Genomic DNA, 24,073 nt, shown 5'->3' on the forward strand with positions numbered 1-24,073 from the left:
GCATGTTGTAAATGAGGTGAAAATTAGTGCTCTGTGTTTGGCATTTATTAAGTTGAAAAAAAAAGAGCTGAAATTATTTGAATAAAATTTTCCCCATAAAGAAAACTTATGTAAGGTTACCATCAGAGACAGCTGACTTATAACAGAGAAGCAGAATTTAATCTGCCACCAAAACCTTACCTCAAACTCTGCATGCTTATGTACATCCTCAGCTCTCTGTCTGTTCAAAATAAACTCAGCTTCATTTGCAACACGAACTATATGGTCCTTCATAGCATGGCATAGTAATCTAAAAAGGAAGATACCTTTGGAATTATTATTCCTAATAGCTTTGGTTAATTCAGTTTTTTTTAATAATCAAATCTCAGTGTCTGAAATATTAACTATGCATAAAATTTAAAGTTATATTATGAAATTAACATAGTCAAAATTATAATTTAAAGACATCTGAAATATAGAAATATGCCATAAAACAGTTAAAACAATGTCTCTGTTAAACAGCATGTCTTGTGAATGAATGACTCAATTAATTCAATAAAGTTAATTAATACAAAGAGAAATCAAGGCTTTCTGATAGTGTTTTAAATGGTTAAAACAGCAGAATGCATCATTTTTGAAGGAAATGGTTAAAATAATAGACTTCACTATCTTGGAAATCAATTTTCACACGAAAGCTAGATGACATATATTAGGAAACCTATGCACTGAGCTTTTTAACAAAGTTATTTGAATACTCAAATTGTTTTTAAAAAGCATAAGTCATATCCTGAAAAGCCTCTCACGATATTACCTCTTGACCTATTTCCAACCTCATCAGGCACTTGCTGTTGATAATTTCTTGCATATGTTTTCAGAGACTTAAAAATACATAAGAAAATACAAATGTTCTTTTCCACATCCCTACACCAATATTAGTATATGACACAGTCTTTTCTATACCTGGTTTTTCTCACTTAATGTATCTGAAGATCTTCCCTTAAGTGGGAGCACACAGGGAGCTTCTTCATACTTCCTTCACAGCATGGGGCAAAGCTTATTTCCAAAGATGGCTGCAACAATATCTCCAATCCCACAAGCTTTTTGCAGTGAGATATTGTTATTGCTCCATCAAAAAGAAGAGCTGTTGGGGCATCTGGGTGGCTCAGTCAGTTAAGTACCCTACTCTTGATTTCAGCTCAGGTCATGACCTCATGGTTTCAGTTCATGAGATCAAGCCTGGCATCAGGCTCTATGCTGATAGCATGGAGCTTGCTTGAGATTTTCTCACCCGATGAAAGTAAATAAATAAACATTTAAATATATTTTTAAAAAATGAGGAGTTGTTTTCTGCTCCCCTTAGATGTGCCTGGTGACTTCCTGTGACCAAGAGAATATAGCAGTGATGTGCTGTGACTTCCGAGGCTAGAGTATAAGATTCCTTGAAGCTTTTGCCTTTCTCTCTTGGGGCTCTATCTTCTATAATCTGCTGCGATGCTGAGAGAAGCTCACATCATATGGAAAGCCTCAAGGAAGAGACTACAGGACCTTGGGCTCCCAGGCCTAGATGAGCTCCCAGCCCAGAGCGAGCCTCCGACATGACTACACTGCCAGACAACTCCACAGGGTGCAAATGAAGTGGTTAGCTGAGCCCAGTCAATGAGAACAATGAAAGATTAAAACATGGTTGTTCATTTAAGCCACATGATGATGATGACGATGACGATGATGAAGGAGAAGGAGGAGGAGAAGAAGAGGAAGAAAATATTGATCATAACAGCTGTCACCAAACCACTTATTGAGAGCAAGATAATAAAATAGGTAATTTACACATAATACTCAATCCTCACAAGAATCCTTGGAGATATATATTATTTTCATTTTTAAACATAAGAAACCAAGGCTCAGAAAAATTAAGTTCTTTGTTTCAGATCATAGTTTAAAAAATAATTCTCATAATTCTCTATTTGCACTGCATCTTCAGTAACCAACAATATTTTTTGAAGTAAAACCTCTCTTTTTACTGGTGCCCTCCTCCATTGTGGGCATTCTAACATTAATTCTTTTCATTTTCTCGATTATAAACGGTGATTAGGTCTTTTTACGTTCTTTTCTTTTGCAATAAGTAATAACTGTGTTAAAAATAATCATAGAGTATTTGAAGTTAATTTCAAGTCTTTCTTGGTTTTTCTTTAAAGTTTTGCGAACTTACAAAATAATGTCTGTTCTTTACCAATGTCCTTTCAAAATTCAGTTCTAATGGGGCGCCTGGGTGGGTCAGTCAATTGAACGTCTGACTTCAGATCAGGTCATGATCTTGCAGTTTGTGGGTTCGAGCCCCGCGTCAGGCTCTTTGCTGACACCTCAGAGCTTGGAGCCTGCTTCAGATTCTGTCTCCCCCTCTCTCTTCACCCCTCCCGTGCTTGCGCTGCATCTCTCTCTCTCACTCAAAAATAAATAAGCATTAATATTTTTAAAAAATTCAGTTCAATATTCATTCATTGAACCAGTTTCTCTCTACCTAGAATTTTAAAAAATATTTATTTACAGTAAAATCTCTGCGAGTAACTTGTTCTACGACTGTTCCACAGGATTAGCAAACATTTCTAATAAATTTAAACTTGATAAATGAGCGATGTCTTGCAATATGAGTAGTACATGATGCCAAATGTCACATGATCACAACTGATCCATGGTTGTTCTCTCTCCCTCCCCCATTCTCGCTGTGGGATTATGGGTGATTGTCTCCCATTCACAGGTGCTTGTTCTCAGGCCGCGGTGTTTGGCAGAAATCAGCGATTTTTCAGAACGCTGAAAGGTGCCCACAATTGGCACTAATATATTTTTTGTCACTTCAAAATATCTATGGACAGTTATTTGCTGTTCCATGTAAGAGCAGGCTTAGAATGCTTTGCTTCATTCTAGGTCATGCCCCCTGAAGATATAGATGCTTTCCTCTGCTGCCTTATTGCCAGTTACATTAAATACAGTATATCACAAGGGCTTATTATACTGTACTGTGGGCAACATCTGTGTGAGTGTATACGATGGCCCCCATGCAAGGAAAAGAGTCACTTGAGAGAATAGATAGCAGTGGTTCTGTCAGTGACAGTGAAAGCTGTCCTACACAATAAACCTCCTCTCTCTAGTTTCCCTCACACCAATCACAAAGATTTTCAAAGGTAGGGCAGGTTAATTTTTAAATTTTTATTTATATTTTGTATTTTCTTTATTAGTTTGTATTATAGTACAGTACTACAATCATTTCTATATGGGGCGCTTGGGTGGCTCAGTCGGTTAAGCGTCCAACTTCGGCTCAGGTCATGATCTCACGGTTCGTGGGTTCGAGCCCCACATCGGGCTCTGTGCTGACAGCTAGCTCAGAGCCTGGAGCCTGTTTCAGATTCTGTGTCTCCCTCTCTCTCTGACCCTCCCCTGCTCACGCTGTCTCTCTCGCACTCTCTCAGAAATAAATCATTAAAAAATTAAAACAAAATCATTTCTATATGAATATTTTTGGGTTGTGGAGCGAATCATCTGAACTCCCATTGTTTCTTATGAAATTCGCTTTGATATATAAGTGTTCTGGATTACAAGTGTGTTTCCAGAATTAATTATACTTGCAAACCAAGGTTTTACTGTACTTATTTTTGAGTGGGAGAGCTTGTGCATGTGGGGGGAGGGGCAGAGAATCCCGAGCAGCTCTCTGTGGAGCTTGAACTCATGAACCTTGAGATTTTGACCTAAGCAGGGTGTTTAACTTACTGAGCCGCCCAGGCAGCTCTACCTAGATTTTTAACAACAGTGCTATTTTTCAGGGTTGCCATTCTTTACTTACACTGCTCAGCAATGAAATGAATTATCATTATTTTCTTCCTCAATTGTCGTAAGTTTCAATCAGCATGGACAGACTGAACCTCACTTTAACTTTTGTATAAACTAAACAGCAACTCATAGTAACTCCCCCTATATTATTCACTACCTTCTGTCTACCCATAGCAAACTTGTCTTCTTCACTGATAAATATGTATAAACAAACAAAATGACTGGATATTCTGATATTTCTAAATTATTGCTTACCATAATTGTAAAAGCTATACATGTCTTTGAAGTGAGTTTGACTGGACTGTACGGAATTTCTTCCTTCATTCGAATGAATTAAGTTTGAATTACATAATACCAAGTTTTAATATCTTTTCACCAAATTATGTGTAATATCTGTGTGGCATCTTTCACAAAAACTGGCAGGGGAATGGTCTCTTTATTTCTAGGAAGTAATGTAGATGTGGATACTGAATTCAAGATAGCTCTCAGTAGAAACTTTCATGCAAAGTCCATGTGTTGTCTGACCTCATTGTCATTCTCCATGATGAGATTTAAGTTAAATAAGGACTGTCACTCTCAGACCAGTGGGGACTTGTGGCAGTATGTCACAGGCACACTTAAAATCTAACTAAGCAGCAGGGTGGACAGAAATATCACCTGAAAGCAATAATCTCTCCAATTACATAAGAGGAACATAGGCACATTCCAGTGGGAATACTGTCTAATTTAAGCACAAAAGTTAATGATGATTTAAATTATTCAACGAACACAAAGGTTAGGAGAGTTTGTTAGAAACCACAATACTTGGAAAAAAGGCTCAAACTTCTCTATAATGTTGGAGAGCCAACAATTATACGGATAATCTTCAACTCAATCACTGAGGGAGCTGGAAAAATAAAAAAAGTTAAAGAAAGACTGTAACTTAAACTCTGAATATTACGTTTTGATAAAATCATTGGTCTATATTTGCTAGAGAAAGAGAGAGATGTGAAATGCTGGAATATTCTAGTGCATGAAAGCTGAAGAAAGCCAGGAGGAGATCTAATATGTGCAAAATTAGTGTGAATTACAACATTTAAATACATTAACAGAAGACAGCAGGAAGGGAGAGGTTCAAAGTCTGGCTGGTTTTAGATACTACCTAGCAAAAGAGTGGGCCTGGCAAAGCTTAAATAGGCAGTGTGCTAGAGAGGGGACAGGGGTGGGAAGACTCTTGCCTCAGGAACACCAGAGATATTGTATGTTATCCGAAAGCCTGTCCTCCTAGCTCCGATACTTACGAGTTATACATCAACTAACATATGTTGTTTTACTTTCCCAGAGAGTAGGGCTCTTATCTGACTCAGTGTCATTCTGTGTGACTTCATTATTCACATGGAAAACCATTCCCCAGAGTAGCTCACAGTTCCCTGTCCCTTTTTAAGGGGACCTAAAAATCGCTAAATCTAAGATTCCTTTAGAATCTTCAAGTCTACCTCACTGCAGGAAATCACTCTACTGGCCATGATTGACTTCACTTCCTAAATCTTTGGCCCCCAACAATCTACTTTCTGGCTGCAACCTCCTACCGTTACTGTTCTCTCTTCCCTTCGTTTGTCCCTCCCCTGGACCCAGGCAAAAACAAACTCTTGATGCCTCTAACTCCCACTTCTTCAATCCCTCTCTTTTCTCTTAATTCTTCTTCCACTGCCCAGATTCACTTCCTTTCCCTTTCAACTTGCCATCTCACAGTCCCATGCTTTAGCTACTTGCTTACCAGCTTCTTCACTCAATTCCTACCTTTCCACTGCAAGTGCTCAAGAAACACGTAACCCTAGATGAAGACACCGGTCTCCTTCCTTAGTCCTGTATCCGGGCTGCTGAGGAAACTCACAGAACCAAATTTCATTAAGCATGGTTTCTATTTCTTTTTCACGGTAAATTTCTTTTACTCTTGTTTTGAGACTCTACAAAAATGTCTTTAGTATCTTAATTTCATTCCCTTGAAATTTTTCTTTATTTAAAAAATACTTTATTTGAAAGTATGTTCACATTGATTTGGATATAGATTTATTTAACACACAAACACATAAACATATACATATGTATGAACCACTCTGCTGTACTTTGTGTCTATCATTCTCTTGCCTCTTCAAGGTTTTATGTTATATACGTATATGCCACAAAATGTTGCCCAGGTTAACTGGCTTTTAAGTTTAGAAATAAAGTGGCAGGTTTTCTGCATTCTTTTTAGATTAAGAAAATCCTTTTATTTTTCTAGTTTGCTAAGAATATTTTTTAAAATCACGAATGTTGAATTTTATTTGATGTCTCTGTACCTACTGAGAGGATGATAAGGATTTTTATCTTTTTAAACATTTTTAATGTTTAATTTTGAGAGATAAAGAGAGACAGAGCATGAGCAGGGGAGGGGCAGAGAGAGAGGGAGACACAGAATCCGAAGCAGACTCCAGGCTCTGAGCTGTCAGCACAGAGCCTGACGCGGAGCTCGAACCCACGAACTGTGAGATCAATACCTGAGCTGAAGTCAGACATTGAACTGACTGAGCCACCCAGGCGCCCCTAGGATTTTTATCTTAAATATGATAAATGAAAGACATTCTTAGGAATTTAAAAACGATAAACAGCTTTTGCATTCCTGGGTTAACTTCTCCCCATCTCCCTCCTCCAGTTCCCCACCCACAAAGATACAGCATATTTTTATATATGACTGAATTGCTTTCGGTTAATATTTTAATCAGGATTCGCACATCTGCATTCATAATGGAGACTGGCCCGTGGTTTTCCTTTGTCCCACACATCTTATTTACCTTTGTAATCAAGATTAAAGAGCCTCAAAGAATGAGTTGAGGGCATTGCCTCTATTTGAGTTCTCTAGTAGCTGGTACCAGGTTGGAAGGCTGTTTTATCTGAACAATCGGTGGAACACAAACACATGTCAGCCATTACAGTGGGAAGAGTTTTTGCTGATTAAATTTCCTTTATACTTAGAAGTTTAGGGGTTTGTTTCTTGTTATTCATTCTTTGGAACTTACATATTTTCTAAGAATTTTCCCATTTCATTGGCACTTTTACCTTTAATGGTTAAACATTTTGATAGCACTCCCATTACGTTTTCTAAGTTTGCTTTGCCTATAATTGTGTTTCCTTTTTATTTCATATTTGCTTTTTTTTTTTTACTTCTAATTTTGCTCCTGATCAGTCTTGGGATAGTTAGCCTGTATTATTATTATTATTATTATTATAAGGAAAAAATCTTTGTATTTGTTCATCCTTTTCTAATGTATCTTATTTTTCTGTTTCAATGGTTTCTGTTCTGGTCTTTATTACAACTTCCTTTTATTTTGTGAAGGCTTGTTCTGTTCTTTTCCTAACATGGGCATCCTTTTTCCAGTTGGTGAGTTATCTCCTTAGTTTTAACTGGCTTTTTCTCTAATGTAAGCTTTCAAAGCAATACATTTATCTTGAAGTTCCATTTTCCTCGTGTTACATAAGTTTTAGTGTTTAGGCCATTTATTACTCTCTAGTTCCAAATATTTTTCTCTTTTGATTTTTTAATAATATAAGTTATAAAAAGGTATTTAAAGTTCTCCCATACTTGTAAGCTCTTTTAATTTTTTCTTTCTTGTCTTTGCCTTTAAATGTGAATTTACTGGCGGATACTATGGTAACACTAATTCTTAAAATTTAATGAGACTTGTGTTATGATCTGGTTATGTCATCAGCCTCCATTAATGTGACTTATTTATTTGAGAGTATATATTCTCTCTGGTTGGGGGCAGAGTTCTATACATGTCCAGAATGTTAGGTGGAGGCTAGAGAGGAGAAGTGGAAGGAACACCTGGAGGCAGAGTTCTAATTCCTTGCGAGTGAATGATGGACATCCGAGCTGGAGGCAAGGGCAGTGATAAACAGGTTACACACCAGAAGCCCAGGGGCGCAGCATGCATTCTCTTCTCCCACAGTGGTCCTGACTCATAACGTTACCTGCTTTGCAGTTAGAGTGTAACCCCCACGGAGAAAGGCTGCCAACCCATGCAGGTACAAACCTTGAAGGTTCCAAAACTCCCCCTCCCAACTGTGGGTGGAGTCCCCCAAACAACTGGAAGCTGCCTCCAGTAGGGCCCCTCCTCTTCTAAATCACAGCTCCTCCCAGCGCAGAAAGGCCCAACAAACATCCAGTCCTTTCTGTTTGCCAATTTCCTTCCGGCTGTCTTTATTCAAGCCCTGATCCTCAGGTAAATCTCTTCCTGGGGGATCCCAAGAACTGAGACCTCCATTCACACAATGCAGATTCTCCCACAGGAAATAATAAAATTAGACCTGCTAGCTTATGTATGTTACTCAAATCTTGTATATCTTTATTAATTTTTTGTGTGTGCTGGATATTTTGATGACTGAGAGAGGAATATTAAAATAATAAAGATAATAAAGATAAATAATAATTAATAATAAAGATTTGTCATTTCTCCCTGGTGTTCCATCAATTTTTGCTTCGCATATTTTGATGCTATTTTATTTGAAACATGCATAGTACCTTACTGGTAAATTCAACTTTTTTTAAAAACTGTACAACCTGGTTCGTGACTAATAACGATTTTTGTGTTAAAAACTATTTTTTTATAAGCATAACTACATAAGTTTTCTTTTGATTACTGTCCACTATACACCTTTCTATTTTATTACTGTCAACATTCCTTAGGTTTTAGGAACGCCTTCAGTAAACAGAATATAAAAAAAATTTAATTCAGCCTCACAAATTCTGTTTTTAATGGAAATTATTGTCCATTTACATTTACTGTGCACATTGTTACACAATATTAATTTCTATTAATCTCAGTTTTTGAATGTTTTGTTTCATTGTTTTTACTTCTACTAATTGGAAATGTGTTCATGCAATTCTTTTCATTGCTATTCTTGGAATTTTATCAGGCATAGTTAAGGAAGTATAAAGTCAATACCATAACCCTCTTTCACAACAATGTGTCCTAATGACCTCTTCTTGACTTACATGCTATTGTCCAATACTGTCCAGTTCAAACTCATACATTATATATCATTATCACTTTAAAGACAATCTCTATTTAGATGTATATATGCGTTTATTACATAAATGCAATTTATTTGTTCATTTTTTTCTAGTATTTTTCTGTTCTTATTATATCATTTGTTTCATCCTGACTTACACACATTGTAAATTTAGTAGTTGTCATTCTCTCTGCAATAAACTATGATTCTGATTATCATTAAATATTTATTTAACCTTAAATTTTACATCATTTAAAAATTTCAGATATATTTCACATAATAAAATACCTTCTAAAAGTTGTGTACTTTAGTGGCTTTTAGTACATTCACTGTGTTGTATAACCATTAGCACTCTTTGTCTAGAACATTACTATCATTTCTCAAAAGTCTCCATGAGATATTTTCTTTTCCAAGTAGCAAACAGGTACGTGAAAAAATGATACACATCACGAATACTTAAGGAAATGCAAATCAAAACCACAATGAGATAAGAGATAACAAGTGTTGGTAAGGACGTAGGGAAAAGTGAACCCGTGTATAACTGTTGGTGGGAATGTACACTGGTTCAACCACTATGGAAAAAAATATGGAGTTCCTCAAAAATTTAAAAACACAAATCTACCATATGATACAGCAATTTCATTTTGGGAATATACCCAAAGAATTGAAAACAGGATACCAAAGAGATATATGTACTTCTATGTTTACGGCATCATTATTCACAAAAGCCAAAAAATGGAAACAACTGAAGTGTCCATCAGTAGATGAATGGAAAAAGCAGATGTGGTAATATACACAAAATGGAATAGTTTTCAACCATAAGAAAGAAAGATATCCTGCATTTGCAATATGGTGGGACCCAGAGCATTTATACTAAATAAGATAAGCCAGACAGAGAAAGACAAGTACTGTGTAATATAACTTATTTAAGGAATCTAAAAACATCAAACTCAGAAAAACAGAGAGTAAGATGGAGGTTATCAGGTGGTGGGGGATGGAGGTATGGGCCAGTTATTGTTTAAAGGTATAAACTTGCAATGAATAGTAACTAAGCACTAGAGATCTAAAAATTCAACTTACAGTGATTATACATTATTGTATTATAATCATCCAACATGCTAAGAGACCAGAATTTAATGATCCCAACAATTGAAAAGATAATTATATAATACAAGAGAGATGCTAATTATTACTACAATGGCAATCATATTATAATATATAAGTGTATTAAATTAATACGTTTTACACCTTAAATTTACACAATGTTATATTGCAATAAGAACAAAACAAAAACAAACAAAAAATCCCCATATCGATTAGCAATTCCAATGTCCTCTTCCTTACTGCTTCCATCCTCTGGTAACTAATCTTCTTTCCATCTCTATGGATTTACCTATTCTGGACATTTCATATAAATGGAATCAGTCTGGATTCTTTAACTTACCATAATGCTTTTCTGGTTCACCCATGTTGTTGCATGTATAAGTACTTCATTCCTTTTCATGGCTAAATAATATTTCATTGTCTATTTATACCATATTTTGTTTATTAGTTGATAGACTTCTGGGTTGTTTCTACTTTTTGGCTAGTAACTTTTAGACAGAAGTTTTATGTGAACCATATGTTTTAAATTCTTTTAGGTATAGATGTGGGAGTGAAGTTCCTGGGTCGTAGAGTCACTCTACATTTAACTATTGAGGTACAACTGTTTTCCACAGTGGCTTCACCACTTTATTTTCTCTCTGCAATTGTGACAGTTCAATTTCTGCACAGGCATGCCAAAACCTGTCATTATCCATTTAAGAAATGATATCCATTCTAGTGAGTGTGAAGTGGTATCTCAATGTGATTTTGATTTGCATTTCCATAATGACTAATGATACATTTGCATTTCTATAATGATTAGGATGCTGAGCATCCTTTTATGTGCTTATCAAAATTTTATTCTTTTTGTTGTTATTATAAATGAAAATGTTTCCTTAATTTTATTTTCAGAAGGTTCACTGCTAGTGTATCAAAATATAACTAATTTTTGTATGTTGATCTTATAGCTTGTAATTTCATTGAACTTGTTTATTATCTCTCATTGTTTTTAAGTTTCTTTAGGGTTTTCTATGTATAAGACTCCATCTTCTGTAAATATAGTTTTATTTTCTTTCCCAATCTGCACACCTTTTATTTCTTTTTGTTCCATATTGCCCCAGTCAGAATCTCCAGTACAATACTGAATTGGTGGAGTGGGCATTATTATCTTATTCCTGATCTTAGGGAGAAAACAGTCTAAGTCTTTCTCAATTAAGCATAATGTTAGTTGTGGGTTCTTGTTTGTTTGTTTGTTGATGTCTTTTATCAATAGAGAAAGCTTACTTCTTTTCCTAATATTTTAAGTGTTTATATCATGAAACAGTGCTGGATTTTGTCAAATGCTTTTCTGTATCTATTGAGATGCTCATGTAGTTTTCCCCTCTACCATTTCATTAAAATTATGTATTTCATTAATTTATTTATGTATTCATTTATATTGTGTGTGTGTGTGTGTGAGAGAGAGAGAGAGAGAGAGAGGGAGGGAGGGAGAGAGCAAGCGCATGAGAAGGGGAGGGGCAGAGAGGGGGAGAGAGAATACCAAGCAGGCTCCACACTGTCAGCACAGAGCCCAATGGGGAGCTTGACTCCATGAACTGTGAGATCATGACCTGAGCTGAAATCAAGAGTCAAGTGCTTAACCAGCTGAGACACCCAGGTGCCCCTTCATTGATTTTTATATGCTGAACCAAATGCATATTGCTGGAATAAACTGCACTTGGTCAAGGTGTATACTGTTTTTTAATATGGATTAGGTTTGCCAGTATTTTGTTCAGGGACACTTATTTGAAGTTTGTTTCTTTTCAGATGACGTCATCTCATTTTATGTATGTATGTATGTATGTATGTACGTATGTATTTGAGCAGCAGGTAAAAGATTATTAGAGTATAAGATTAGAAAGAAAGAGTAGTATGAAACCTCTCTTTACAGAGAGGGGACATTCGAAAGTTAATTCCCTCATCTCATTTTAATATTGGTCTTGCAGAATAAGTTAGTGTTTCTTTTACTATTTAAAGAGTTTGAGAAAAATTGTTCTCAATTCTTCTTCAAAGTTCAGTAGATTTACCAAGACACCATATGATCATGAGTTTTTCTCTGTTGGAAGTTCTTTGTTTTTATGATTAATTCAGTTTTCTACAGTTACAGGGCTACTCAGAATTTATATTTCTTTTTTTTTAAAGTTTATTTATTTTTGAGAGAGAGAGAGAGAGAGAACAAGCAAGGAAGAGGCAGAGAAAGAGAGAGAGAGAGAGAGAGAATCTCAAGCAGGCTCTGCACTGTCAGCACAGTGCAATGTGGGGCTCAAACTCATGAACTGTCAGATCATGACCTGAGGTGAAGTCAGACGCTTAAGCAACTGAGCCACCCAGGTGCCCCAGAATTTATATTGCTTATTGAGTCTGGTTTAGTATTGTTTATGTTTCTCAGAATTGTTTCCATTTTATCTAATTTGTTGACATAAAATTATTTATAATATTCCTGTATAATACTTTTTTGTGGTAATGTTAGTAATAATGTTCCCACTTTTATTCATGGTTTAGTTACTCAAGTCTTCTTTCTTTTTTTTCTTGTTTATTCTAGCTAAAGTTTTCTGAATTTTGTTGATCTTTTCAAAGAACCAACTTTTTGTTTCATTCATCTTTTCTACTTTTTTAATCTTCATTTATTTATACTGTCATCTTTAGTATTTCCTTTCTTCTGGTTGCTTTAGAATTAGTTTGCTCTTCATTTTCTAGTTTCTTGGGGTGGAAGGTTGCGTTACTGATTTGAGATCTTCTCTTTCTTTAAAGGTAGCAATTTGCTGATATAAGTTTTCTTTTGAGCCCTAGCTTCACTGAGTCCTATGAGTTTTGGTATGAGATATATCTTTTAGACAAAAGTATACATATGTTATGATGCTACATGGCACAGTGTCCCATAAATCTCTGAGGCTCTGTTCACAATTTTCTTACTTTATTGTTCTTCTGTATCTTATATGGAATAATCTCCCAATTGGCAATTTCATTGCATTTTGGCTACTATAATTTTTACATTCATAATTTAATTTAGTTGTTTTTAATAATTTCTGTCTTCCTTGATATCTTAGTGAAGATAGGATGTCTAGTGTGGTTAAACAAAGCAGACATTAAAACAAGTACACTTTAAGCCAAATATTGTTGCTAAAGACAAAGAAGTACATTATATAATTGTAACTTGGCAAATCCATAAATAATAGCTTGAAATATATATATTTCAAAGCCTCAAAATACATGAAGCAAAAACTGATAGAATTAGGTAAAAAACAAACAATTCAAGTAAAATAATTAGAGACCTCAATGATCTATTTTGAATAAAAGATAAAAGAACCAGACTAAAAATAATAAGGAAAGAGAAGGCATTCATGTTTTCTTTTGAAGTATTTGCATAAAATATATTTTCCATCCTTTTCCCTTAACTCTACTTGTATTTTTCACTCAAAACTGTGTTTCCTGTAGACAGCATATAATTGAATCTTGTTTTGTTTTGTTTATTTAAAGCCAATCTTCTGATCTCTGTATTTTAATTAGAAAGTTCATTCTCCTCAAATTTAATATATTCACTGATAAGGAAGGACTTGTGCCATTTTGCTTTTTTTCTGTAGGTCTTTTTTTCCAATTTCCTGCCTTCTTTATTTTTAATTAAAAAATTTTTTAACATTTATTCATTTTTTGAGAGACAGAGAGAGAGAGAGAGAGAGCACAAGTAGGGGTGGGGGGTGGGCAGAGAGAAGGGGAGACACAGAATCTGAAGCAGGCTCCAGGCTCTGAGCTGTCAGCATGGAGCCCAATGTGGGGCTCCAACTCATGAAACAAGAGATCATGACCTGAGTCAAAGTCAGACGTTTAACTGACTGAGCCGCCCAGCGGCCCCATCCTGCCTTCTTTTTATAAAATAAATACTTTTTGGGGCACCTGGGTGGCTTAGTCGGTTAAGCGTCCGACTTTCGCTCAGGTCATGATCTCGCGGTTCGTGAGTTCGAGCACCGCGTCGGGCTCTGTGCTGACTCCCAGCTCAGAGCCTGGAGCCTGTTTCAGAGTCTGTGTATCTCTCTCTCTCCTAGAAATAAATAAAAAATATTAAAAAAAAAATAAAATAAATACTTTTTCAGGGTCATTTTAATTACTTGTCATTTCTTTTACTATGTTTTTGGAGTTATTAGTGGTTGCCTTTTTGATTACAATTAATAATTGACTCTAGTTTTGGATTAATGCTAACTTAATTCAATAGTTAACAAAACTTTGATTCTATACGTCTCCATCCTCCCTTATCTCTTTATACTGTTACTGTCACAATTTATAGCTTTTTAAATTGTTTGCCAATAAAGTTACATTTGTAATTATGGTTTTATTCAGTTTTATCTTAAATAGTAAGATAGAGTGAAAAAAAGAGCTACGAAGAGAAAAATACATTAATACTATTATCTTTACCCATGTAAGTCACCTTTCTTGGTGTTCTTTATTTCCTCACATGGCTTCAAGTCATGTATAGTGTCCTTTCCTTTAAGCCTGAAGGATTTGTTTCAGCATTTCTTGTGAGGCAGGTCTACTACCAATGAACTCCCTTAGCTTGTGTTTACATGGGAATATCTAAATTTCTCCTTCACTTTTATAGTTTGGCTGTACATAAAATTATTGAATGATAAGCTTTTTTTCTTTCAGCACTTAGACTATGTGTTCACTGCCTTAGTCTTCCATGGTTTCTGGTGAACTCTTAATCTTATGGAAGATCCTTTGTATGTGATGAGTCCATTGTCTATTACTGCTTTCAAGATTCTCTGTCTTCAGCTTTGAAAGTTAGATCAAAATGGATCTAGGTATGGATCTCTCTGCATTTGTAATACTTGGTGTTCACTTAAGCTTCTGGAATAAGCAGATTAGTGTTTTTCATATTAGGGAAGATTTTAACTATTACTTCTTCAGTATTCGTGACACTTTCTCTTGGTCCTTTCCTTCTGAGACTCCAATTATACATATATTATGCCAGATCGTATCCAACAGCTCTCTGAGGCTCTGTTCAGTCTTATTTTCTTTTTCTTCTGTTCTTTATGTGAGATAATCTCCCTATTGTCAAGCTGACTATTTATGCTGTCCCTTCAAATCTGCTGTGGACTCCCTTAGTAAAAATTTCATTTTGGCTACTGTAATTTTCAAATTCATAATTTAGTTTCTTTTAATAATTTATATCTTCATTAAAATATCAATAAGACAGAAATTATTAAAAGGAACCAAGTTATGATGGTTAGAAATTGTTTTCATATTTTCCTTTATTTTTTTAGATATATTTCCTTTAACCCATGGGATATCTTTTATTTTTTTAATTTTTTTTTTAAGGTTATTTCTAGGAGAGAGAGAGAGAGACAGCATAAGCAGGGGAGAGTCAGAGAGAGAGGGAGTCACAGCCTGAAACAGGCTCCAGGCTCTGAGCTGGCAGTCAGCACAGAGCCCGACGCGGGGCTTGAACCCACGAACCGCGAGATCAGGACCTAAGCGAAAGTCGGACGCTTAACCGACTAAGCCACCCAGGCGCCCCCCCTTTTTTTTTTTTAAGGGGGATATCTTTTAAATACTCAATTTCTTTGCTTCCTCAGTAGTTTCATTGGATTTTTTTTTCTGTGTATGGGTCAAAGTTTCCTGTTCCTATTGCATGACTTATAATTTTTTGTTGAAAATTTGACATTTAAAAATTTGTTAACGTTTTTATTTGTTTTTGAGAGACAGAGAGAGACAACGTGAGCAGGGGAGGGTCAGAGAGAGAGAGAGAGGGAGAGACAGAACCTGAAGCAAGCTTCAGGCTCTGAGCTGTCAGCACAGAGCCTGACGTGGGGCTCGAACCCAGGAGCTGTGAGATTATGACCTGAGCTGAAGTCGGATGAGTACCGACTGGGCCAGCAGGTGCCCCATGACATTTTTAATATCACAACATGGCAACTCTTGAAATCTAATTCTCTCCTGTCCCCAAGATATTTCTATTGTTGTTTGTTGCCTGTTTGTTGAGTCTTTTCTAAACTAATTTTGTTAATTCTATTATCCTTTACCATGTGTAGTCTGAGGCCTCTGTTTCATTATCTTAGTGGCAGCTAATGATCCAGCAGAGATTTCTTTAAATGTCTGTATACAAATTAAACAGAAAACAAAAAAAACAAACCAAAACACAACAATTTTCTCAAGGAGCTGTGTGTGTGTGTGTCTGGGCAGCCCTTCCAAGCTCAGTCAGGCTTATTTCAACTCTATCATAGCATTTACTTCCTGCTTCTATAGAGTATCGATGTCAGCAGGCAGTGAGAACTTAAGACCTTCTCAGATCTTTCTAGAGCATAAAGACAAAACAAAACAAAACAAAAAAAACTCTTAAGTCTGTGCATGGCCTTTTAGATGACAGAACTTTTCAAAGCCTTTGTGTATAGCTCATTCCTCAGCTGATCCTCCTAAGGTTTTGGTTAGTCTATTATTGCCCCAACTGTTACCTATCACCTCAGGCAGTAGCGACCTAAGAGATTAGCCCATAAATGTTTTCAACGAATGCGTCGAGGGAAGCAGCTTTTTTCACACTAAGCTGGTTCCAAGTAGGGCCAAAGTAAGACAAATATTTTTAAGCCAGTCTTTAGGGAGCCACCAGACAGGTCAGAGCAAGTAAGTCATTAAAATTTTTTGCTAATGAGGCCTATTTTGCTCCCACTGGTATAGTACTTGTAATGTGTGCTTTCTTTTCTTTTCTTTTTAATGTTTATTTATTTTTGAGAGAGAGGGAGACAGAGCACAAGCAGGGGAGGGGCAGAGAGAGAGGAAGACAGAATCCAAAGCAGGCTCCAGGCTCTGAGCTGTCAGCACAGAGCCTTAATCAGGCCTCAAACTCATGAGCTATGAGATCATGACCTGAACTGAAGTTGGATGCTTAACCACTTAACCTACTGAGCCACCCAGGTGTGCCCCCCCTCCCCTTTTTAATGGCTTCATTGAATTGAGGAGCAGAGGATGGGACTGGGGTATATTAAAGTTTCACAGTTACTCTACGATTACTACCCATTGTTTTTAAAAATATTTTTGCTTTATATACAATTATTGAGATTATCAACACTTTGAAAATATGTCATTTTCTTTTTTTTTAACTATTTTTTTTTTTTTTTTAAATTTCAGAGAGAGAGACAGCGTGAACAGGAGAGGGTCAGAGAGAGAGGCAGATACAGAATCCGAAGACGGGTTCCAGGCTCTGAGCTAGCTGTCAGCACAGAGCCAGATGCAGGGCTCGAACCCACGAACCATGAGATCATTACCTGAGCTGAAATCAGACACCCAACCGACTGAGCCACCCAGGCGCCCCTACGTCACTTTCTTCTAGCCTTCTTTGTTGTTATGCTAATATTTCTCTTTTTGTATATAATCTCTTCTTTCTTTCTGGGGGCTTTAATCTATTTATCTTTGCTATCTTCCTATTTTAGTATCATGTATGCAGTAAGGGTTTCTTTTTAAGTACTCTACTTGAGGTATGTTGTGATTCCTATATGTTTTTAGTCTGTTCCTAAAAATTAACAACCATCATGTTTTAAAATAATCTTATCTATTCTGAATTCTTTGCTTTTTTAATTTTGATGACTTATAAATTTAACATCCTCATTCACCCCACATCCCTTCAAGTTTATTTATTTTGAGAGAGAAAGAGAGAAAGAGTATGGGAGGGGCAGAGAGAGAGGGAGAGAGAGAGAGAATTCCAAGCAGGCTCCAAGCTCAGTGTGGAGTCTGACATTGGGCTCCATCTCACAATTGGGAGATCATGACCTGATCTGAAATTAAGAGTCTGACGCTTAACCAACTGAGCCACCCAGGAACCCCTCCACTTCTGTATCTCTTAAATCACTTTCATTTTTCACTGCTTTTTTTTTTCCTCTGCATTGTGAGTAAAAAATTTAAAATATGTATTACAGTCACAAATTCTCTCCATGTCTGTCTCATCTGATGGATCATCAATACACAGACTGTTTTTCGAATTTGTATTTTTAAATTCTACAGGTTTCAATTTTTCAAATCTTCCTGTTCATTTTGATGGTCTCTTCATTCACTGCACTTTGTGGTATTCCCTATATTTTACAGTTCTAATATTGTTAGTCTTCAGAGGTCTAGTTTGTTTTTCCTTGTTAATTCTCATATACAGTGGCTTTCATTCTCATATACTTAGTGATCTTTGTTACCTCACTTCTAGTCTTAATGAGTGGGAGTTCAACAGACCTTTACTGGGTAACTGTTCCCTTTCATATCTAGTGATATCAAGGAGGAACCACTAGAACCATATTAGCCTCTCTTAAGGATCTTGGCTTATCCAGAAAGTTCCAGGCTAGATTCTCTACTTAATTTCTTGCCATAGGTTTAAAATACCAACTGCTTTAGGCATGTTTCCAGAGCATTCCTATTCTTTGAGGCACCAATTTATAGGGAAGAGGGGCAGAACTGGAGAACTCCTAAAAGACTTATAAGACTCATGTTGCTTCAAAGCGTGCAACCCTATGTAGGATGTGAATATTTTGCTGCAGAAGATAACTTCAGATCATTGAGTAACCCGTAGCCTCTCTTCTTGTATAAACTTATTGTTTCTTTTTTTTTTTAATTTTTAATGTTTATTTTTGAGAGAGACAGAGTGCGAGTGGGAGAGGGGCAGAGAGAGAGGGAGACGCAGAATCAGGCTCCAGGCTCCCAGCTGTCAGCACAGAGCCCGACATGGGGCTCAAACTCACAAGCCGTGAGATCCTGACCTGAGCTGAAGTCGGACTCTTGACCGACTGAGCCACCCGGGGGCCCCTAAACTTATCACTTCACAATATTCTTCCTGAATATGAACTGTTTATGTGGTTTCTCCACACATGTCCCCCAAAAATAAAATTTAAAGGAAAAAAATGAACACTATTCAACACCTTACACACACTTGGTTCTTTTCATATGCTATCCTGGGTAATCCCCAAGCAACTATGAGTTGGATATATTATTAGTCCTATTTTATAGTTGAGAGCACACACACACATAAAAATAATTAATTAAATAAGTTAACAATTTGTTGAAGTCCAGGGACCTTCCAGCAACAGAACCAATGTGCAAACCAAGTTTATCTGGGTTTGCTACGTGAGGCTGATGCCTGAAAAGAGAAAATTAAGTAACACTTTCTTCACATCTGATACACAGATTCCTTTAGGATATCATGGTACAATCTGAGGTATTAATCAACTTATTATATAGTTATTTCTTGGACAGTATTATTGCAGACTTTTGGGGATTTTTAATTCTTGTGCTCCTTTTTATAGATTCAGAGCAATTATACTGTAATTTTATTATGGATAAAGTTAAACATTCTAAACAAAAGAACAAAATTTTAAGTTGCTTCGCATTTAAATCTTAATATATTTAGCAGGTAGGCCAAAAATATCAGCACTATTTCAAACACAAAATACTGGATCTTAGGAGCTAGATCAACATCACAACAGAAAAGAATCTTAGAAATCCCTATTCACTTTCCAATCCATTGAAATGTCACTTTGAGATCATCCCATACTAAAGTAGTCACCAAGTCTTGTTGATTTTACCTCAATATATTTTAAACTGTTTTATTCATATACTAACATTGCGTTAATTTAAGCCATTACTTAAATTTTTGTAAACCATTATCGTGTGGATTACAATGCTCCCTAATTTTTCTGCCTCCTCAGCCCCATCTTCCATCTTTCCAATACATAATGTAAACTATACCTAAAGTTTTTCAATGCCTACTTATAATAGAGAAGATAATAGTCAAACTTACTATACACAGATGACGGTCTAACTTTTCTAATCTTATCTACTGCCTCTTTAAGATCCTTATTCTATGTTCTAGAAAAAATTCTTTATAGTTCTTTTAATGACTTATGCGCTTTCAGGACCTTTATAAGTGCCATCTCTTCCTGTAAGCCTTACCAATCCCTACTCCCAAAAAAGCTAAGAGACCTACCAATTTCTCAAATGTACTGTCATTATAATATTACATTGTTTTATGTTTCTTTCTTTCTTTTCTTTTTAACAAGTCTCTCTCTCTCTTAGACTGTGATGTTCATAAAATAAGGTACAATGCCTATCCATTCTATCCATCTATACAGCCAACATGAATTGGCAAGTTTCCTGTTATGAAATATAGGCTCACCAGTAATATATGGCTAAATGAATAAATGACTGAATGAATACATGAATATGTTATGTGAGAAGGAGGGGCAAAGAAGAAATAGAATTTTAATGTTAAGGTCCTTTTTTAACACCATGCAATTCTATGGTACATTTAGCGCAAAGAAAATGAAGTAAATAAAAAAAAAATATTAGATAATTTAGGAGTATCTGTTACAGAATATTTTCTTCCTCAAGTATCCATACAACATAGGAAATGAATGAAGTGGTCTTCATCTTCTAATGTGAGTCTACTTTCCAAAGGAAACAGAATAAAACCTAATTTGTTCAATCCTATTTATTCTATTCTAAAGCAGACAGAGTTGTCATGGATACAAGAAAGAAGTCAGGAGACAAAATAAAGTATTCTACTCCAAATGGAATAGATATCAGCAGGGAAATCCTGATATTCTAGGGAGAATCCAATTTTATGCAGTTGGTTATAATTCAAAGACTTGTCTTAGACTTGAGATGAAGAAATCCTGAATTTCAAATAGAATATCTGTAATTTAAAAAAAAATAAATAATGTTTATTTATTTTTGAAAGAGAGATAGAGTCCAAATGGGAGAGGGGCAGAGAGAGAGAAGGAGACAGGATCCAAAGCAGGCCGAAGTCTCTGAGCTGTCAGCACAGGCCCTAATGTGGGGCTCAAACTCACAAACCGTGAGACCATGACCTGAATGAAGTCAGATGCTTAACCAACTGAGCCACCCAGGTGCTCCCGTATAATCTCTGTAATTTGAGGAAAGAAAAAAAGTCAACAGAAAAGGCAGTATGGGAGGTCAGAAAAAAATTAGTTTTCCATCAACTATAGGTGAACGAAGGGGCAAAAGCAGGACCCGTTTATATTTAGGTTCTACCTTTTATCTGCAGTATGAATTTGTACAAATAATTTTCCTTGTGTCTGGGTTTCAGTTTCCTGATTAGAAACTGAGGGGATATTCTTTCAGATATTCTATAAACTGAAGAAAGAACATATACCCAAACTGTAAGATTAGATTTTTAGATCCTGATTTATTCAGCCAAGAAGACAGACTGATTGAAAGTGAAGTGGCCACACTGCATAGAAGCAGAGTTCCCTTTGGCCCCCAAAGTGCCTTACGAGAAAGGCACTTGACACTGCAAGATGGAGTCTGACTGGGTTGGAGAAGCCCAACTGCTTCCTGTGTATAGCCCTTTAATAGACTATTTAAAAATCGGGAAAAACTTATAATCTAATTTTTAAATTTAGAATTAATGTCTTTTTAATTTTGGGGAAAATGTTTACAAGCTTTGGGCTCCACTGGTTCTTAAAATAATTCAGTGCCAACAAGTCTTCACCTGATGAAAAAAGTAAAATAAATACCATGTTGTTCCTGACAAGTGTATCTCTGACTCTAACTCTCCTATACTCCCCTGAAGTATGTTTCCTTTAAGGAGGGAAAATTTGTTAGGATCATAAGTAAGAGAATATTTGTAAAATGTTTCACATATATGAGCACCCCTCTACCCCTGCCAAAGAGTACTTCACTTTTCTAAAAGGCACACATTGATACACTGGTTATTTCATATTCATTAGAAGGAAAAACAATGGCAGATCTTGACATTTGTCTGTGAACCCGCACATTAGGCTGGGGTCGGACTTTCAAAGTGATTTTGCAATTTCAAGTGAATATGCATATTCATTTGCATATATGTAATTTGGCATACTAGTTATGAGTTGCACCACTAATCAAACTCTATTTTTTAAATTATTTTAAAGTTTATTTATTTTTTAGAGAAAGAGAGATTGAGAGACAGAATGTGAACAGGGGAGGGCTGAGAAAAAGTGAGACACAGATTCAGAAGCAGGCTCCAGGCTCCAAGCTGTCAGCAAGGAGCCTGAGGCAGGGCTTGAACCCACAAACTGTGAGATCATGACCTGAGCTTTAGTTGGATGCTTAACCGACTGAGCCACCCAGGCACCGCCCTCCCTTTTGTGTTTTTAAAGCAAAATCCAATTTACTCAATTATATGACTGGTAAAATACAAATATTAGAAAGCTGGGGTGTTGGCGGGGGGTGTCTCTGGGGTGGGCTGCCCTGAGTCTTTCTATTGCAGCAAAAGGAAAAACGGACACTTAGAGACTTTAAAATCTCTTTATCATTATATTGCTGTTAGGGAAAAAAAAATTACACACCATATCAAGTTATTCTCTTAAAATACTAAATCTTTCCCAGAGGATAAAATCTACTAATTATTCATGCCTTTGGATCAAATAAAGAATGAAAAAGTATTATATAAAAATACAATCAGACCTACACTTGTCTCAGATTCACTGGAGGACTGGGGTTTGACTGGGGAGAACTAGAGAGAAGGAAGATTAAAACCTAATGGATAATTTTGGAGCTTGAGATTGATAACTAAGGACTTGATATGGAAGAAAAAGAGGCATTAAAGAGAGAAAGTGGGGTGAGGAGAGGGAATTAGCATTGGTTCAAAACCCACCCTCTCCCTCTCCCCTCCATCTAATTAACTGTTAGGAAAAAACTCTGGGAATTAGGCAATTGTGTTGGATGAAAACAAGGATCCACAGATAAGCATTTATTTTCTCATCGCCTATGTGCAGCTTCATGTAAGTCTATAACTTCAAATACATAAATGTAGAATTTCTTGTACAAAAATATTATAATCCGGCATGAATCTAAAGTTATTAAACTTCTTAGTGCAGGATAGAAAAAAAAATGACTTAGGTCATGACCATATTTATGTTTCCGGTTGTGGGTAAAGACGGTGATAACTACACGGCCTGTAAGACGAATGAATGAAGTGTGATAGTTCTCAAAGTTTGGTGCACCCTGAAGATCCTGATCACTTGCAGAACACAGTAAAAATGGTGAAAGAATTCCCATGCAGAGGCTCCGACTGCACAGGTCTTGAGGGGAGACCCTATCATCTCTATGCTTACTAAACATCCCTGTGATCCTAATGCACACTGACATACGGGGACCAATGAGTTCATGCAGTGTGAATGATGGCAAAATCTGGATTTGATTTCTTAGCCAGCTTCATTTCTCTCTCTCTTTTATTTTTTTTTATGTGGGGAGCAAGGCACTGCTTAGTTGGCTTCACTGAGTTGTACAGTCCCCAAATCTATCCCTGAGTAAACTAGCCCAGAAACGATATTATTAGAAAGATTACAAACAGCATACATGAAGTCAACATTGTTGGTCACTTCTTAAGACGAGTCTCCAGGTATTCTAATCCGAGTTCAGACACTAGATTAAGGAAGTCAACTTTGAGGGGGCACATACAAAGAAAGTTACTTTCAATTTGTTCACGAGCCACAAAGGCCAATTTATATCAAATCTCCTACTTTTCTTCTTTCCAGTCTCTTCAGTGCCTAGTTACTTAGCTTTTTATATTTACTCTTCTTTGTAAAACCAGCTAATACCAGTATAAAGGATCTGTATAATTTACTCTCCTTATAATTTAATATGGATTTAGAAAACATTGCTATCAGAATAGAACATGTTGCAGTTGTTTTAAGACCCATAAACTGGGAAATCAGCTTCGAATGGTGGCTTTTAGACTGTGTCTCAAAGTAAACTATGAGAAATACACTTTATATCATAACCTTATATGCCCATATAGCAAACACTTTAGCAAACAATATTTACCTGTATCCAATTATTTTTTCTATTATTTACTATTTTTGAAAATGCCGATTGCAACCTGTTAGATTTATTTCATATGCTGTTAAGGGCCAGGAAAACAGTTTCAAAATACTGATCAGAAGACTCCCTCCTTTTAGGGTTAACCACGAGCCAAATAACCAAGCTCCTAGCTTAGGGTTTGTGATTCCCCGTAAAGAGCTCAAGGTTGTAATGTCCAGGAGAAGGACAGCCAGTGCGGACGGGGGCACAGGGCTGCAAAGTGACACAACAGGACTTGGTGAATGGAGAAAAACCAGCTCAAGCTCAGAGGTGTTGCAGTGACTAAGAAAAGAAGGCT

The 24,073-nt window shown here is 36.2% G+C and overlaps 1 protein-coding gene across 1 annotated transcript in view; it reads right to left on the bottom strand.

Moving 5' to 3' along the window:
• Positions 1-24,073, bottom strand: part of NBEA (neurobeachin) — a 693,804-nt gene that overhangs the window by 315,938 nt on the left and 353,793 nt on the right. Inside the window, exon 36 of the mRNA XM_039251874.1 lies at positions 181-289. Coding sequence (XP_039107805.1) covers positions 181-289 — 109 coding nt within the window. The remainder of the gene's footprint in view (positions 1-180; positions 290-24,073) is intronic.

This window comes from Hyaena hyaena, unplaced genomic scaffold (genome assembly GCF_003009895.1).
Source record: "Hyaena hyaena isolate Hyena2069 unplaced genomic scaffold, ASM300989v1 scaffold_398, whole genome shotgun sequence".
In the NCBI taxonomy this organism is placed as follows: Eukaryota; Metazoa; Chordata; class Mammalia; order Carnivora; family Hyaenidae; genus Hyaena; species Hyaena hyaena.